Here is a 20,062-nt window from a genome sequence, read left to right on the forward strand (position 1 = left end):
GGGCTGCCCACCATGAAAAGGCAAGCGGAAAGTGACTTGGGGGACACTAGCAGGGCCCCATTCCACCCGGGCCCTCCGCTATGGGGCCTGGGACCATGTGGCAGGCACTGCATGGTGCCTACCACACAGTGCCTTTTCCTGCCGCCGCACAAGCTGCAATAGAAAAATGTATGTGTGTGACCATCCTAATACAGTGGGTGGAACCACCGACTAATAGTCAGACGGATTCCATCCTGCTACAGTGTTGGTCGGACGAGCATCCAACCGACATCGTAATAGGGCCCTGACGTTTTTTTTGCAACACTTTGTCTGGGTAAATAATAGCATGTTTCGCCCTATATAGTGTCTCTCCTCTCCGGCTAATCTGTGACAACTGTCTCACCATGAGATATTTAAATAGTTTTGCAGTGTGTGGTTTGTGAACTGTGTTTCGCAGTTTGGAAGTGCATATTATTAAATAATTGAGAACAAAGTCACACTTCTTGTTATCAAATCGAATGAGTCACAGTTGGTAAATTGCCTGTTTTGATCCAGAGCAAGAGAGAGAAAAACGCAAACCAGGAAAATAAGGAGGAAGGGAAAGATGGGGAAACATGGACAAAGGAAGAAAACAGGGATGTAAAGAGGCAGGTTCTGTCTGCTGGTGGATTAAAATGGCATGAGGTAGAATCAGGACTACGCTGCCTTGGTATTCGGCACCCTGGCCTTCAATAGTGCCGGTCGCAGGCTCCTGAACAAAACTTTCATCCCCTGCACTTACTTTGTTACAAGTTAAACACTGACAGCATAACATTTGGCATTTCTTTGTAACTTCGAAATAGGTGTCTGTGTGACTCTGAAAGTTAGTATACTGTATTGTTCTCATTGCATCTGTAAGGGTGTGTATTTAACAGTATTGAAACTGCCACAAGTGTAACAGAAAGAAAATATGGGCCTGTCTGAATTAAGGGGAAGTGTGATATTACTACAGACATAGGGAGAGTGTTATAGGTTAGTCTTTGGCAAAACAAGTTTTTGGTTTATACAAACTTTGAGTAATCAGGAATAAAATTGTGTTACATTTTTCTAGGTAGAATATTTGTGGTCCACGTAAAAAATGGTAGAGCATGTTGTACTGTTGAGGAAGAATCCAGTTAATGGAAACAGTGGTGGACAATCCCACAAGGCAGCAGGGCATATTCTGGTTTAATAATGAAATTATTCTGGCGAAATGTTAGCAAAGTGGCAAGAAGGGGCCTGAACTATTTTCTATAAAATATAAAATTCCACCTTTAGCAAACTGTGTTTATAAAAGATTTCATATTTATGATTCCTTTAGAGGTTTTACCCTTGATGTATAAAATGCATTGTTTTGTGGATTTTGTAAACGATGGCTGAAAAATCCAAAAACGTGTGTCCTTGTGTTATGCTTAAATTTAAGTAAACTTGGTTTCCACATAATGTTTCCCTTTTTTAATTATTTTTGTTATTTTTTTATTTTGCACACTGGTAAGATGCTTGTGTCACTGTTTTTCGTTTTTCGTTTTAGTAGTTTAGGGGCATATCGACAAGGGCTTTATCTCTGCTTTTTTGGTTTCAAAAGCCAAAAAAGGAGAGATAAAACTAGCGCCCTATCAACAACAGGGTGCTAACATGCAAATTTGCATGTTAGCACCCTTTTACTCTACGCTTCCCCTTGCATCTCTAATGAGATGCAAAGGGGGCGTTCCAGAGTAAAATAATAGGAGAAATGTCGCTAAGCGACATTTCTCCTATTATCAAGAATGTCGCTAACCCTGTTAGAGACAAAAAAAGCAGCGCTAACCGCGGTTAACGCTGCTTTTTTACGTCTGGTATTTTTCAGACTTAGCCATGATATCCTATGGAAGGAGGATATCATGGCTAAGTTTGCCTGTCCCTATCAACAAGGTAACGTGAGATTATCGCTGGGTTTCCAGCGATAATCTCACGTTAGCCTGTTAGCGTGAGGATTTTTATCGCTATTGATATAAGCGTTGCTAATAATTATCCTAGCGCTAAGTGCGCTTAGAGATAATTATCGCCGGTTGTTGTTGATATGCCCCTTAGTTTCCACTTCTTTTCTGATTTTGTTATCTTTTTTAACACTTCCAGTGATGTGGCCCACTTTTGAGGGTGACCAAACTAGCTGAAAACCGCAGAGCGAATAGTAATAGCCCCATCATGCTAAAACACAGTGCTCCCACAAGTATAGAAATGTGTGGGGTGAAATTGAGAGGAAAAGAACTAGTATGGAGTCACCCTGACTGCCTAAATGTAGTTTAAAAAGCACTTAATGCAATTCTGGCATCACCTTTTCTTTGTTCTGCGAAGAGACTCAAAGAAAGGGGAACTTCTGCTTCAGAACTAATGTGAATATATCCATGGTCCTTGGAGTTAGTTCTGCAGCAGATGTTTTTTTAATAGCTCCTCAGCAAACATGTAAGTAAATTAAAGGCTTTTGAGTAAGCTTGACCTACCCACAGTGGTTTAGTTCAGAGTTCTAGTTGCGGAGGGTGAGAAATATCTGGCAGTACAGACTGGGGCTACAAAAAAAAGCTAATTTACCAAACTTATTGAATTTCACCAACAACATTAACATTGCATTCTCCCTTAAAGGTTGTATGTAGCAGGTGACAAAGAGTAATACATTATGGGGAAAATAATCAATTTGAGTCTAAGGCCTTGGTTATGAGTGCCCCAGTGTTTAACGACCCCTGCACAAACACCTCGTTCAGAAAGGGTCACAATTACAAGTGTGTGAGACTTTATGGCACATGGTTATTGTCAGGAGCGATAAAGTCTGCACCATCTAAATTATTCTGAGGTTTGTGTCAACAGTTTTGATCTTCTGATACAAAAACGGGGCAAATGCCTGTTAAATACCATGCGGATTCTGGTGCAGAAAGCACCTACATCTGGATATCATTCCATTTGAAAGGTGAAAAAATCCAACAAAAAAAATCACATTGATTACATTATGAAAACCTGGGTATCAGTGATTCATGGGTATGATGAATGTCACCTATCCGCTGGGCACTTGTAACCAAGGACTAACAGTAAACTGCATCTTCTCATCCTTGGGAAGAAGCTGTAGAGCAGAACTGTGCTACTAATGGACAATGGGGAGATTGTGGAGATGATTACTAATTGAGAGAGGCAGTGTGATAAGTGAGTAGCTTGGTCAGATCATTCAATTTCTTTGACCTATGCCTTTTCTTAACTTTTTGTGGGTAGACGTAATCTTTTTAAATCGCCAGAGACACCGACTGCTTTGGATGCACTGTACATTACTCCCGTGTTCACGACCTGGCCAGTCCTTAAGAAAAGGAACGTTGTCAAACGAACAGGGGCACTTACTCTTCTTCCAAGAAAAGTAAACCAGAGGTACCACCGCTGGCTGGATCTCATTAACACGTTAAGGGAGATTGGCATCCCTGACAGCTTGCATGCTCTTCCTGTTCCCTCATTTTCAGATCAGAGTTTGCTACTAAATGTGATTTCAGTCTTTCCTGCAACACAGTGCAGCTTTGCTAATCATCCTAGGCTTAAAACATGCTGATTTCTTTACTTTGTGTTGATTCTTTGGGTGTGACCCTCTTAATCTCAGTCCTGGAGAATTCCACAGATTGTATATTCCTGATTAACTGAAAAAAACATTGCAGATATAAATGAACCAAGGATTTGAAACTAAAGTTACGGTGGAGAAACAGAGGGGTATTCTCCTGTAGGGAGTCACAGGGTCTTTTCTCCAGTTATTACTGGTCCAAGAGAGCACCTGGCCGTGATCTTTTAACATGTTCGTATAGTGAGCCTGTTGGGAGCTCTCTATGTGGAGGTGTTACTATCATGATGGATTGCCACCAGATCACCAGAGGTGTATTATTATCCTGGATAGTCAACAAGCAAGCAAAGTCAGCTTTTCGAGGTATGTACCTCTTGGTCATAACCTAAGTCTTCTTCACATGTTTCAAAGATTTGTTTTAATTACCAAACTACATAGGCTTTTCATTGTGCACCTTTTATACATCTGTGTATTCCTAAAGGGAATCTTTCAGCTCCTCTGTGAGGGCTAGTTATACAGACCCATCTGTTTTAGCAAATGTTGTCACCTTTAAGAAATTGAAAAAGTATCAATATTTAATGCTTAGATTTGCAAAACTGGCACGAAATACATTAACCACATTGAAGATTAGGGAGAAATCTTTTTCCACTTAAGGAAGAAATAAAACTGTTTAAAAGCAGAGATATTGGTAGTCCTCCTGAATCAATGATCCACTTTCTAGGCTTTATGCAATTGTTAAACTGTGATGGTTTTCAGTGGAAATTCGTTTGTGAAAGAGAAAGCTTAATCCCTCTGTTGGTGACCTTATCTAGCATATGTACAAACCTGTGTGTCTGCTCTGTTTCATTGTTTGAGTTTGTGAAATTATGCTTTCAGTGTCCTGTACTGTTCAACCTACCCATCAGTCCTGAAATCATCACCCACCACCTCACATTGAGTGTGTCATCATTTATTTTCTTGGATGGACTAGCGTGCAACTGAAAAAAAAGCATCTTGCCAGTGAAGAGCTGTGAGATCAATTATGCAGCTTGATTATTGTTAGTGTGACAGCATCATTCTTAATTTGTGGATTAACTCAAACAATTTACACAAATTTGGCTAGGAAATTATGCAACACTTTCACTCTTAATTTATCTTAGTGCAGAAAACTTTACTAACTTGATCAGCGATAGATTCTTGCTCATTTTTTAGGTTTACTATTTTGTGCCATTGGATTTACATTGCTGCAGTATAAAAGACCCCCCTCCAACACCACAACCCGGATCCACTCTGGAATAAATTGGATATAGGCAAATTGGGTCAGAATAATTGGGCTACACTAGATGCAATTGTGTTAATTTTGCTAATTTGCTTTAATAGTAAAGTGACTGTTTCTGAAAGGAATAAGCGAAAAATTCAATAAAATCATCTGACCAGATATAGCAGCCAATTTCACTGTATATAATTTAAATGTCCGATGCAGTATAAATCTTCTAAAAAGTAATGGGGTGCTGCATAAAATTGACATACAAAACACCCTATTATCCTTTCATTCATAGTCTATAAAATCCATAGTAATGGAGAGCCAACATAATAGGTCATGCATGCAATTTGGTAGTTCATGGCACATTTAAGTTAGGCTTTTCTGTATTTACAGCACTGTTAAGTGTCCAGATTCCCTGGGACTTGCATCCTGATTGTACAGAGCTATTAAATGAAGAAACCTGAAGTGCTTCACAAAAATGGCGCACAGATTCATTTTTAACATTCGTTCCAATAGCCCTTGCAGGATGGAGACACCGTGGTTGGGACGCTATGGGTGGGTGTTCCAGTGTCCCGCGGTTTGGCCTGTCCAGCATTAGATATAACAGATATTGGTGAGATAGGGCAGGTGAATGTGTGCCGTTGATTTAACAATTGGAATTCCCATAGATCGTTAGGCTTCTACACACCAAACACAATGTATAAGGGTCCTTTACAATGACCACTGATGTATACGTGTCATGAGACCACCGAAGGAGCTGGCCACGCACTTCTGCTTGCCTTGAGACATAGGCACGGGTACAAAACTGGATGAAAGATTTCCAGTCTTTGTGCAATGAGTTTTCTTTATTTGTGCTTGCGCACAACTTGTAGTTTTGCTCCCTATGTGCTGCAGGCATCTTTCATAATGGCAGATTGTTTAAAATGATAAACAAGGAAAGGACATGTCACCCGAAAATTGCATGCACTATAGGAAACGTAAGGTGGATATGACAAATCTAACGTTCCAGATGTATGCATAAAGAAACCTGTTTAACACTTCATGTCATTTAGTTGTGTCCAAAACTAAGACTCATCTCCTTCAATCATAACATCTTTTACTCTGTCATTCTATTCATTGTACAATGAGAACTCGCTGAGAGAGAATTGGCCTGTATTGTTTGCAGGAAGAGCTCCAAGTTGCCAGGCTTCAAAGCAGTTATGGCCTGACAGTGCGACTTCCTGATACACTGATTATTACCAATTCTATAACATATACACTGCGCGGGATTTGTCTCTTCTGAAATTATTATGTCTTTCTCATGTCATGGCATTCGGTTTAGTGTTGAATTTATTTTTTTGGTGGTGTTTTATATAGCGCGAACTAGACCCGGAGGTATCAGAGCGCTTTACATCAGCACCAGTTACGTTACAGATGGACACATCCATTTTTTTGTTAGGCACAAGGAGATTAAGTGATTTGCCCAGAATCACAGGACAGACATCCATTTCTAATGAAGTTACAATGCTGAGGGTTCTGTTTTATATATCCAGGGTATTCCGAAACATCACACTGTACATTATTTTTCTCATTGATAGATTGTATATAGAAAGCAATCTTTTTGTTTTTTCAGTTCATGAGGTTTTTTAATGTGTTAATCAGGACTCAAAATGCAAGTGAGACCTATTGGCCTTGGTAATTTGTATTTTAGCAGGCCAGTGGCAGCTTGAAAAGTCTAACCCTATCCCTCCCTGCTGTTATCAATATATTCTAATAGCACCAGTAACGAACGAAAGCACATCATTGGTCAGACACATTAAAGGGAAATTAAAGAAGAATTATTAGAATAATTGTCTATAGTTTGTAATATTGCTTTATTGCTCAAGCTAGTCAGTAGCTCTAGTTAGTGGCCCTCATCCAATTTCCCGGCATAGAAAGCATAGGTGGCAACAACCAGTGTTACTGGCCTGCCAAAAGGTCTGTAAGCTAGTAGCTGATTTGATTTTATGCCCCACTTTCAGCATCCCGATGAACGGTGCTAATTGTAATTACACTAGGTCCTTGGGTTAACCAAAGCTGCACTAAGTGAGTGTACACCAAGGAAATGGGCCGCTTGCTTTAAAATAATAAAGCTCTATTCCACCTCACCTTGTCAGTGCAAAGTAGATTAACTGTGTTCTTGTTTACTGTTTACAGCTTCCCTAACAGTAGTGAGAATGATTCTTCGAGTAATGAAGACTAACAAGGACAGATGCATTCTCTAAACATTATCTACTGGTTCATACTCTATTATCCCTGTCCACAAGTAATACAAATTTGCTAAAGTGGTATCCAGACAGTCTGGTGTCTTTTTGGCCAAGACATAGCAAATATTTATGCACGGGATGATCCACCTTGACAGGGTTCTGTTCTAAACCGCCTTTCCCTTCTTAACACCATGTAAAGTCTATATAAGCTGGCCAGCCTCCCTGTGCTCTTAAGTTCACTCAATGTAAAAGTTAAGAGCTCTCTTTGCGTCAACAAATGCAGCCTCTTCTCCTTAGAGGAATGAGGTGGAACAAAAAGGGCATGGAGTGTGATTGATGGACTGTCCCACAGCAGAAAGAAAACACGAGTTTGCAGTAGCAATTTGTAATTTTTATGATTATTATTGCCACTTAAAAGCGTGTCCGAAGCTGCAATGGCAAAAGCTCACCAGACTGGGTCAGCAGAATAACAAGTCCAGGAAGAACATAGTATACACAGGCTACACTGACAGTGCCTGTAGCATACTCACATATCCACAAAAGTAATTGCAATGAGAAATTTAGTCTTAATGGACATCAATCTCAGTTAACAACTGTGCAGAGACCTTGAAGAGCCTGCACATCACAAATGTGAGAGCTCTAATTAAGGTACCATGGAGGCATTATGAAGAGTACAGGGGGAACATGTGAGAAAGAAACTCATCATAACATATTTTAATAATGAGGATTGGGCAGTCAAACATAGAAAGGCTAAAAGGGCAGACAAATAAACTTTAACAATGTACACTGCATAGCCTTTCTGGGCTAGAGATAAACAAACATTAGACAGTTTGGCCTGAAGAGGATCAGGCCAGACAACATATTGTGTCCAATGACTTAGCCACAAGAATACCATCTTCTACTTATGCAGGAAGATCAGACTTGCTCAGTTTATGTAGCTCAAATTCCAAACAAGAATATACAGGTTATGGAGATTTGAGTACATTACCCTGCCCTTTTTGTTGATACAGGGGGACCCTCTTTAAAACTCAGGTTTAAAGTACTACACTCTTCTGGTCTAATCTAGGGCGAATTGGATGATCTGAGCCAGTCTTTCCTGATCTTCAGAATTGAGGGTAAGAGTGACAGAGGTCGGAAGGTGTACAGGAAATGGGTGTCGCGTCTTAGGCGGAATGCGTCTCCCAGTGAGCCTCGAGGTAGAAACTCATTTGCACAGTAATTGTGACACTGTGCATCCTTCAAGGTGATGAAAAGATCCAGTGAAGGTGCGCTCCACCGAGTAAAGGCGTCCTGAGCCTCTTACAGATAAAGATGTCATTCTTGGTCTGCCAGATGACATTTAATGAGCATATCCACTCTGGCATTCAAAAAGCCCACCAAATGATTGTCCACCAAAGCGATCCCTTGGAGGTTGCAGTTGCAGTGTCTCCTGGCACAAAACTCATGAATCCACATGGCTTTGCTTGTTGCAGGACCACATTGTTTTGTTCGTCAACACATGAACTGGTTTTCCTTTGATGGACAGAAGGAGAGCCTTCTTAGCCACTTGGTTGATCTGGTCCCTCTGCTCCACCAGGTACCAAAGGACCCAGATCTCCACTTCTCCCAAATGCCCACCCCAGCTCAAAGATGATAAATCTATCCATTGAGCTCTGGATGGGGTCACGAGTATGGCTGTCGTGGTTACTTTGGGGTGTAAGATGCAAATATTGTCCAAGATGCAACCCCGGTTCTGTGCCCACTGCAGGTGGAGGTTCCACTGCAGGGCCCGCATGTGCCAACAGGATGCACAAGACCAAGAAGTCTCTGAATTGTCCACACCAAAACCCAGGAATGAGCCCAACACCTCAGGATCATACATTGAATGTCCTGGACTCATTGCTGAGCTATAAATGCCTTAAACACCACATAGCCCAGGAAGACCCCTATGAAGGGAATACATTGCGTAGGCTGCAGGTGATATTTTGGCTCTTGGATGGAAAACTCCAGGGGTGAACAAAGTGGGCTAGTTCTCTGCAGTTAGCCCAGACTGACTGCAGTAAGCCCGACGTCAGCAGCCAGTCATCAAGGTACAAGATGACATGTATCTCTGGCCTGCAAAGATGGGTCGCAGTTTCTGCCATCACCTTCGTAAACATCTGAGGAACTGAGATGAGATCGAAGGTCAGGATGGTAAACAAGAAGACTTCGGACCCCATCACGAACCAAAGGAGTCATCTATGTGACTGCAGCTCTGGGACATGACAGTACACACCCTGCAAGTCCAAGGACACAATCCAGACCAGAAAGAATATGGGTCAAAGTCAACATCTTGACCTTGTCCCTCACAAAGAGCAGCCCTGTGAACGGCTGTCTTTGAAGCACTGCAACACACAGTCAGCTGTTTTCTTGCCAAAGTTGCATTGTGATGATAAAAACTTGAACCACTAAGCTCTCAGGAGTCAGGTGTTGGGTCAGAAGAGTGAGATCTTCGTGGGTGGGTCTATTAGGCCTAGCCATCAGACAACCTTCTTTGTGAGACAAACAAAGCTTAGACCAGGGAATGAATAATGTTTCTCTAAAAGCTTTATTAAAGGGCAACAAGAACTCCTAAGTAGAAAACCCAGGGTGCATGAGTTCTGTCAGTCAAATTGCCTTAGTCTCTATTGTAGGTAGTTGAAGTTCCAGAACTTGTGCTGCTTTGTAACTACCACACAAAAGAGACATATTCTCTGTGAGGAGCCCAGTAAGGAGTCCAGCTCTGTCTCAAGGAAAGTATCCAAGCCACCTGCATTCTCTAAATCTAAGGATAGGCCTGCATCCGTTGTAATTAGGAGGGAGCAATGTATCTGTCTCCTTATCATTATCCTTGTTGTGTGGAACATTTTGGAGGTTTTGAACAGTGTTAGAATATAATCCAATAAGATTTCCACCCAAGAGAAGTATTAACATCAAGGGAGTGGGTGAGTTCATTCATAGTTGGGAGCTCCACCATGGTAATCTCAAACTTGACATAAGCCTGGTATGGGTTGTTGCTGACTCCTTATAGGAAACAGACAGCTGGATCAGAGGTGGGTATAACTGGAGTCGAAGCTGATGCTGGAGCAGTTGAAACTGACAAGGTCTTTGGCACCTGAGTGGAAGCACTGGTAGGGGGCCAGAATGAGACCCAACTGGATCTGCTGTGGCAGGCCTTGCTGCAGAAGCTCAACAGGGGGCCCTCTTTTTCTTTGAAGGTGCTCCAGAGGGAGCCAACACTATCCCAAAAAGCTGTCACCTAGCCCGCTGAAGGCACTTATCTGCTGCATGATCGACAATGGCCAGGGGAACTCAGGGTATGCAGGAACCAACTTCAGAATAAGTATGATGGGAGTTGGGTTGGGACATTTAAATGCTGGCTATGCAACTTCATCAGGAGCCAAAAGGTTGGGACAGAGACGCATTTCACTTAGATTTCGTATTCAACTTACCTGTGGACAGTGACTTGGAGTGAGACCAGAAGTGGGAGCGGGAGTGGGAGCGGGACTACTGTTTAGAGCACGACCTGCCTGTTTCTTCTGTTCAGTGATGTACAGTTTCACCTACCACTCCCTAATAGCCTTGGGCTGCATAAGGAGACATTTGTGCAGGCCTTCGAGTCATAAAGGACTTAAAAGTCCCAAAACTTTAGGGAAACTAGATCAGCCTCCTTCTCTGACTTCATACACTTACATATATGCTTTCTAAAGGCACAGTGCTTTACAGTCTGGAGCAAACAAGTAACAAATACACAGATGTGGTGCGGTGTACCGGAAGGGGTACAAAATTCGAGATAGCGAGACAATAATATTTAATTTGAGTTGTCTTTCTAAGGTTGGACTCGAAGATCAACTGCTTACCAGACTTTTAACATAGTCCTAAACATGGAGACCCATCGACAATTTGGATATTGCTATTGTTATCGGAATGTCAGAGAAACGTAAAAACAACTAGATGCTAAAATATCCATTGGGGAAGCGCATCAACCTGATAGTTAAGACATGGTGTTCGATCTGATATAACAGTTGATTTTCTCTTGCACAGTACCGCTGTTTTGGTCCTTAGTTTATGAATACATCCCCTTCACCCACCTGTTGCATTTCTTGTGGTCACATCTCTGTTAACAATCAATTTGGTTTCTTTGTCAGTCATTCAATCAATCAGAATTTGTAGAGCGCAGCACTGTCAACCCTGTGGGGTATCTGGTCGCTGGGGTGCGAGGTCTCTGTCGAAAAGCCAGGTCTTGGGGAAACGGCGGGAAGAAACAAGCAGAAAAAGGCAAAATAGAGGACAGAAAAACAAGTGGCAGAAAAGGCAAAATAGAGGTCAGAAAAATGAGCAGAAATTACAAAACAGGGGCAAAAAAACGAGCAGAAAGGCAAAACAGAGCAGAAGAGGACAAAACTGAAGGCAGAAAAGTGAGCAGAAAAGGCCAAACAGAGGGCAGAAAAACAAGCAGAAAAAGGCAAAACAGAGAGCAGTAAAACAAGCAGAAAAGCAAAACAGAGCAGAAGAGGACAAAACAGAGGGCAGATAAACAAGCATAAAAGGCAAAATGGAAGGCAGAAAAACAAACAGAAAAAGCAAACAGAGTGCGGAAAAACCAGCATAAAAGGCAAAACAGAGGGCGACAGGTAGGCAGCAGTCTGTGGGCAAACTGGACAGGAGAACTGTCGCTGAGGGAGTTGCCAAAAGGTCCTGCTCAATGGGGTCGCACTGCGGCCTCCATTAAGTAGGTCCTGGGGGAAGGGCAGGGTGCTGGGTAGTGGGAGGACGGAAACAGTGGGAAGGGGGAAGAAACAAGCAGAAAAAGGCAAAACAGAGGGCAGAAAAACAAGCAGAAAAGGCAAAACAGAGAGCAGTAAAACAAGCAGAAAACGCAAAACAGAGCAGAAGAGGACAAAACAGAGGGCAGATAAACAAGCATAAAAGGCAAAATGGAAGGCAGAAAAACAAGCAGAAAAGGCAGAAGAGGGCAAAACAGTGGCAAAAAAAGCAGAAAAGGCAAAACAGAGAGTAGAAAACACGCAGAAAAAGGCAAAACAGAGGGCAGAAAAACTACCATAAAAGGCAAACAGAGCCTGATTTTCTTCATTCTTCATTTGTAACCTTCCTGTCATATTTAACACCTGTCTTTAATTGTATCCTATAATGTTGTTACCTGTGCACATGGGCTTTGAAAATGCACATTGATTGTTTGCCTGGGACAGAAGATCCATTAAGTAATGAGGCTTAGGAGAGAGAATTGGAGAGAGCGGCCACTATACTCCAATCTTGTAACCACTGCTGAACTGTTTACAAACTGAATTGCACAGGGAGATCCCAACGTTAGCATGATGAGTGATACATCTCCTCTGATCATACCTCTTGTGGTACAAAGTCTTTAAACAAGTCTGATTAAATGTCTGGAGGCAGTATGTTTGCAGTGACTAGAGACAATCTAGCGCCATATTTAGATTTTGGTGCTATAGAGTACCTCCTTCCCGATCTTTGAAAGTTGGCCTGACCTTCAGTATGTCGACTCTCTGCCATCGACATACACCTCCAACCGCCTAATAGACTAATGGCTGTTGGATGCGAAGCTATTTCTCCGCCTCCGCTATTTAGAGAGGGTTGGCAAATTGCACGTTTTGACTATCCATCACTGGCAAGTAAAATTTGGAGTAAGGGGCAGTGAAAATTGCAAAATGACCCCCACGCCATGGAAGAAAATTGTCTTTTAAAAATTGTAAAATCAAAAACAATTGGAAAGTTTGACGGAGTCTTCTGTCAAACTTTTAATGCATTTACAGGAACCGCTGTGACGGCAGTTCCTGGAAATGCAAGAGATGTCCACTGGGCCGGTGGATATGCCTGAACCTTGCAAGTGGATACCCTCGCAATGGCAGGAGTAAAGTACTACACCATGGCAATAGTACATAATCTGTCTGAAAAACTCTAAATCAGGCCCTTAGGTTATACGAAGTCACCTATATTACCATATTAAGCTGACTTTATATTATGTTACTGCCCCATGGTCCAGATTACTAGATACCCCATTTTTCAAGCATTAGAAAGATGCAAAAACATTTTAGCAGTGCACTAATCTGTGGAATCTTGAACATGGTGGATGTCTTCTACTGCCAATTTTGAAAAGCCAGAAACTCCACCTCCTTTTGCTTATTGTGTTTTGCTAATTTGCGATAATTCTTTGTTCTTTGGTTTCTGTGTGTTTAGTGTGTTTTGATAATGGAACAATCTATATATCAATGATGGTGCTCTCTGATCAGCTTTGCCTGGGTATCCACTGAGGTGATATACTCTGTAACATTCTTATTGTTTTGTTATTTCCTTCCAAAGTAGCAAGTAAAAACCTTCGGCGCAGGAGCACTTCATGATGAACCACACAGGCTTGGGATCCATGTGGGACTGGGTTTTCACTCTTTTAATAATAGTTTAGGGTGTTATGTAACCTGCAGTCAGCTGTATATAGCAGTTCAACGTGAAATGATGTTGTGTCTGAAACAAAAAAGTAATGGTTGCATAAACAAGCCACTCCTGATCATATCTTGAATGTTGACACATCCAGGCAATATGCTGACCACTCTTCCATAAGGGTGTGGGACATGGCCTTTCCAAGAACTAGTTGGCAAGAACCTAAAGAAACTGTAAGGTCTGCATAAAATAATCATTGACGTAGTTACTAATTACTCCATGCCAGATATTTTCTTATCCTTACCTGTATAAACCCCTTGACAGTCTACCTGCTATGAGCACTGCTCTCTTGCTAAGATAATGTTTTAGATGTACAAATGTGTAGAAGATGTTAACTGTTGGCCTGGTTTAATCAAAGGGTGTGACCTGGAAGTGTGACACCCGCCCATGCCGACCAGTCAATATTGCACACTTAATTTGAGAATCTTGGCAGCCTCCTCACGTAAAAGTATCTTGTTGGCAGTAATATTCTTCAATATTTCTAATTGTCATCTAGTCCTGATTCTACGTTTTTCTGTGGTAAACAGTGCACCCTACTGTTTCCCTGTTTAAGGGGTTGATTACCAAAGGCCATGTGATCACCGACATCAATCAAAGTACACTTGTTTAGAAATGTATTATTTAACAAAATTGTCCAAAATGATGGACCTGAATAGAAGAGATCCTGGGTGCCCAAAAGGACAGTGTTTCAACATAGGATTGAGAAACATTGGACATAAATCTTATTGGAAGAGAGTACTTGACGTTTTGAAAGGGGAATAGTCTTCAACTGCCCAGTTAGAATACTGTGACAAGTTCTTAGTAGTTTCAAAAGTTCTTTTCAAAAGGTCCCTTGGTGGAATCTGCATTATGTTTTGTTTTACCACTGGACAGTGGTAGTTTTTAAAAAATGCCCAAATATGGATCATTCATAGCCCGAAAACATGAGCCACTCGTGTTGGCTGCCTGTGCATCCTGAAATTAGGCATCCAGAAAGCCACGTACTGACAATGGCTATTCTGAATGTCTGCCCAGTAGTCAATCAAAATGGTCAGAGACACATAGACAAGTTCTGATTGGTGACAGCAGATTGCTTCAGCGTTTATGATACGCTGCTCTCAACCAATGTGAAATTGTATCTGTGTTAGACCATTCCAATTGGCTGGGGTCAGACTTTCAGAATAGCTCCATCTTAATCTGCCCATTCAGGCAGGCCACTAATCTCACAGTGGTACCTGGCCACAGGTGGGAAACTGAATCCCAGAAATGGGGGACTCATCTGGAAAGCACTATTGAGAATGTCAAATTATGGACCAATAGGTGAAATACATAGAAATGGTACCTTTTGGTTTGCAAAGAGTGGTTGTTTTTACTGTCAGTGCTCCATTCTCGAAACCTCAGTGCAGTGAGTTTCCCTCAAATGATATTACACCTACCAAAAGATTTGAGTTTCAAACTCATGAAATGGAATGCCAGGCTTGATATAGATGCCTTATGAGCATGGAGCCAGTTAACAATCATTCATGTCTATCTTATAAGTCTTGCTTGGGTTATTTATCAATTTTAGTTGCCTGGGTAACACTAGAACAATGGTAAATAACATTACATGTACCATATGTAACAGGTCTGCGTCATTTGAGGGATAACGCTCAAGGAGGTATACATTTAATTGATTCTTGTAAAATGTCACTGTATCATAGATATGTGTACTCTTAGTCAACTATCTTACAAGTTATCTTTGTGAACCACACATAACCCCACATTTTCAGTAATTGTCCCGATAGAATTAAATAGGTTAACATACCCCAGGTCGTTGACTTTGCGGGTGAGTATTAATAATGCAATTTTTATCATCCTTTGCAAGGTGCTGACAAATACAAGTCACAAATGAGTCTTTTTATTATATAAAACATATCATTGTCTGAGGTTCTTAATTGCAGATCGTTTGTGTTTCATCCAAACATTAAGTTGTTACATGTGGATTACTGACTCACATTGCCTGCCTGCTTTTACAAAATGATTGCCCTGCCAAGTTAGACTCCCCAATTCAGGCCCTCAAATTGCTTAAAAAAAACAATAGGATGATAGGTTGAATGCGTACAGTAGACCTTCCCGATTTCCTGGATCCACGTTAGAGTAGCTCATTCAGTCCAGGTATATTCTTTGTATTATGAAACCTGTAGTCATGGTTTTCTAATGGGCTAAACAGAAATACAGATCCCAGAATGAAAATACAAAAACCTGGACTAGTTGACCTCCTCATCAATGGACGTGGAAAAGTTGAGATCTCTGATGGAGCAATAGAAATATTTTGTTTCCTAGAAGGCTTTTGCTACAAAAAATCCTCTGACAGCTCTGTTTTTGCCCCCATTGCTTGAACCTGGACGGGGGAGATTGGAGACAGACTACTGATCATCAAAAGGTGACTTAGTAAGTCTATCTATTGTACCAGGATCTGTCAAGTTTCAAATGCCTCTGAAGGCCACATCAATTCACAAGTGTATCTGTAAAACATTGACTTTATAGGAACAAGGGTCTAGTACTTTCCAGTGCAGAATTCCTAGCAGATGACCCTTCATTGCTCATGGATACATTCTTCAAATGACAATAGATTCCAAGGGCAGCACATTCTTTGATGAAAATGTCCCACTCAAACAAGCATTCTGGGCATATCGATAAGTCAGATTCTATGGTGGTCACAGGTTGTTTCACTTTCCAGTTTAATGTAAATAACATATTTGGACTGCTCTTAAATCTAAGGCTGGTCTAAGATTGTATTTATTTAGGAGGGATTTCAACCTAATCGCTTACAGCAGGTGGAGGATATGTCAATTTTTCTTCAGTAATTCCCTGCTCCCAACGGTATCACCACTGTTGTTGTCTTCTGCATCGTCTTATGAAAATGACTGAAAGAGAAGCTAGGGTAAAAAAGTGATTTGAATGTAAAAGATCAGCCTGTATCTGTGCCAAACTTCAGGTATCTTGCCCATACACAGCTTCATGTGGCATTCGACAGCAAAATCATGTTTCTTGTTCTAAACCATGTTCAAAACAATGATTGACATTTTCCTTGCTTGATGCTACTACCATGTGAAAAAAGAACCTTTTATCCTCTTTTAGCATGGATCGACACACTGCAACCTCCATCAGCTACCAGTCCAAAAAGAGGTATTGCAACAGTTGACTCTGAGCAGCTGGGAATGCTTAACAAAAGAGCTTCAAGCTGATGCTAGCCTAATCACTAACACAACTGGTTCAGGAGGTTTCAGGCCTGGGTTCTTCTGTGGATGGAGCTGGCACTTGGTTAAGAGGTGCAAGTCATAATTAACAGGGACTCCTTTTGTCAGCTTGAATCTTGTACATCGGGTTCTGCCACAAGAGCCTCTAAATACCGCGAGAGCTGGCTTTAGTATTTACTGGGTGATCATTTTGCACCCTATTCTGCTGAGCACACTTCAGAAAAGTAGGTAACACTCCAATCCCATGTCATCAACCACTCAGAGGCACACAAACAGCATGTATGCATGCACTGCTAACCCCGGTGATTTGTGTCAGGTTTCACCTGATGACAGTCGGCCAGGCAAAAAAGCACTGAGTCGCACAGTTTGCGTATATGGTGTAATGCGAAGTTGCTCGCTAGTGGGAGTTTAGACCTGAATTGGTATGTAATCTACACTAAAAATCAGGATAATCTTTCAGTGCAAAAGGCCTTTCCAATCACCGAGCCATAACAGAGGTGGTGCAAGTCAAGGGTTCTTTTAGTTTGAGATCACATTAGTTCAGCTTTTCAATAGAATCACTAATTGGAATTATCAGGCATAAGGATGTCATTTAAATTTGCGTCCGCTTTAGATATATTATCCGTCCTAATATATGGACTTTCCCTCTTCTGTATGATTCTTCTGGTTACTTACAAAGCCTGAGCTGTGTTGCTATCTGTACAATATAATTTTTTTCTGTACACATGGCTAATAAACTGAACTAAACCTATGGATGAATTCACCTATGGCCTGTTCACGAGATCAGCCATTGCATAATGCTCCTGATAAATAACAATACCATTCGGTACATTATTTATCGGGTGCGATAAATAACACGCATTACGAGTTATTGGGGAATAACATGCAGATTTTGGTGTTTAATTCAACAAAATACGCATGATACGGTAAATACCATATGTTTTTCTCCCGTTAAATTTCAGCAGGTTTGACTTGCCGAAAATGAATGAATGTTGAGTTAATTAGCACGTCCGATAGTTATCAGCTGCGTTAAATACCATCAGACTCGTAATTCAAACCCAAGTGTAAGCATGGGTTTACTCATGGGTCAGATTATAACAAGCAGCTCGTAATGAGGGCCCTACTGGAGGGCTTACAGATATACAGTCATAAACCCTATATCTATGCTATATTTTGGGCTTCGCTCTCTCTACCATAACCAAAATGTATAATGTATGCAACTTCTTCTGGGACAAAAGCAAGCTTTTGACTAACAGTGTGCTATACATAGCGTGTCCTGGTTTGAGTTATGCAGTTTGTGCGCTCAGTCATGACTAGTGAGAATAATTGACTTTTCTGGCGACACCATCTCCTCCTTTCAGTGCAGTATGTGAATTTGGAAGGGGGCGTATTATTCCAGTCGAAACAGGGATATAATGGTGATTTTCTGTTAAGGGTTAGCTTTGCTGCCTTAAGGCAAGAACCTGCAGGTTTGGTTGAGCTCTTCCAAGGGATCTTGAGGGGTCAGTGACAGCTGATAGTGTGTTGATCAATCCCACTCTGTGGTACTGAGAAAGGAGCCCTTTAAGGTCTGGGATACATTGGCAGTGACCAGGGTTGTGTATGGCTGGTCGTTCTGACATAACTGGTATCACATCTTGTTCATCCCAAGTATTTATCTGACTGATAACTAATGGTTGTCAATCCATGTGCATTAACTCGCTGCTTCTTATTTTGGGTAATTCCCACATGGGCCCTGTGCAGGGCCTCAGATAATGTCTCAGCTAATCTCTCCAATATGCTTTTATAGATGCATCACTATGCTTCATACCTTCATCTCTTTGCGTATTTGCCTTTTGACATATAAGTAAATTGGCATTGATGTCTCCTCAACTGCTGCTCCGCTTCACTACAATTAACTACAAAACTGACTGCTAACTGCCTTCAACGCAAGAAATAGTCCCTTTAGATAGTCTACTTTGCTGATCTGCAATTTGTTTATTTTGATGCTGTCTCAGTGGCTATATTATTATTGATAATATATCTTCATGAATGAAGGGTAAAAATCGGTAAGATTTTATTCAGAATCCAAAGAAACCTGCCTTTGAAATTTAAGCAAATTTGGCGAATGGCATAACCAGGACAATGCAAATGTAAGCATTTATGAAGTGTATGATAAAACGTCAATTGTCATATGCATAATCACTTTTCCAAATAGGGATGTGTGAATATTGAAAGTGCGATATTGCTATGTTACCAGGGGCAACATGTTTCATGTCCAGCAATTTCCTTTTCCAAACTTGTGATCTGGTACCATAGTTCAGTGTGTGAGTCCACACTTTAACTTCCAGATTACATTTGTTTATTAAAGAATTGTTAGAATTATAGACATTGTGTTATATTACCTACAGTTTGCATGCCACTGACATTGATTGCCTTTTGAATATTAGAAACGTCCAGAATCCAGCAGATTTAGCACATTCCAGAATGTAAAACTTTTAATTAAATGTCTGATCATAAACTCAAAAGTCTGAAATCCTTGGAATGGCCAAGAGTGACCACTTGTGTCGTCAACCTTCACCATGATTGGATAGTATAATTTCCCAATCGCCCAAAACCCTAGCAATTTATTTCCAGAAGTGGCCTCAACAGTTAAAAGAAAAAAAAATGTAAATGTTTTTTCAGTCAAACATATTCCTTCAGTTTTCTCCAACACTTAAGGTGATAAAATTACTAGAGGATAATCAGGCTTGCCACAGAAAATAGATTTACATACTGTTATATACACACGGAAAATGAAAGCAATAAACATTAGAGCTGCCTTTTTGCCTAATGTTCCCTGAATAAAATCATATTCCTCAGAGAACCAAATTTATGTTTGGAATGTTGCTTTTTATACATGGGTTAGATCCATGCCATATTTTCAGGCGACCCGCTGACAATGTAAATGATCTCCGGATTGTTTAATTGTATGCACATTTCTCTTATCATATCTTGACAATCTGTCATTGCTCCATGCCTCCTAGACTAATTTCTGACTTACCCTGATTTAGAAAAACCTATCTAAGGAATGCATTTGTTTATCACTTTGGCACCCGCTTGGACGTCAGTTGCCTCTTATTGTTGGTAAGCAGATTTTAGTTCCACATAACATTGGTACTGCCTTATCCCTTAAAATCAAACCTACTATTCAACACTTTTGCAAATTATTTACATTAAATCATATTTTACTTCCTTTGTTACTGCCGGCCCACAGTTGGTATCCATTCTGAGCAAGAACACAACTTCTTGCATGTGGCACACATCTTGGCAAACATAGTACAATTGGGGAAATAAAGGTAATTCGAGAGTCATGTGCAGAAGA

The 20,062-nt window shown here is 41.0% G+C and overlaps 1 protein-coding gene across 18 annotated transcripts in view; it reads left to right on the forward strand.

The window, feature by feature from the left end:
* LDB3 (LIM domain binding 3) overlaps positions 1 to 20,062 on the forward strand; it is a 530,539-nt gene that overhangs the window by 379,928 nt on the left and 130,549 nt on the right. For 15 of the 18 annotated variants that reach the window (XM_085607354.1, XM_085607410.1, XM_085607474.1 and 12 more), the window contains one exon: positions 16,601 to 16,648. The exons of the other annotated variants lie outside the window; for them this stretch is intronic. In XM_085607354.1, coding sequence (XP_085463480.1) covers positions 16,601 to 16,648 — 48 coding nt within the window. The remainder of the gene's footprint in view (positions 1 to 16,600; positions 16,649 to 20,062) is intronic. 18 annotated transcript variants of the gene reach the window in all.

The sequence above is a fragment of the Triturus cristatus genome, chromosome 1_2 (assembly GCF_964204655.1).
Source record: "Triturus cristatus chromosome 1_2, aTriCri1.1, whole genome shotgun sequence".
Lineage (NCBI taxonomy): Eukaryota > Metazoa > Chordata > Amphibia > Caudata > Salamandridae > Triturus > Triturus cristatus.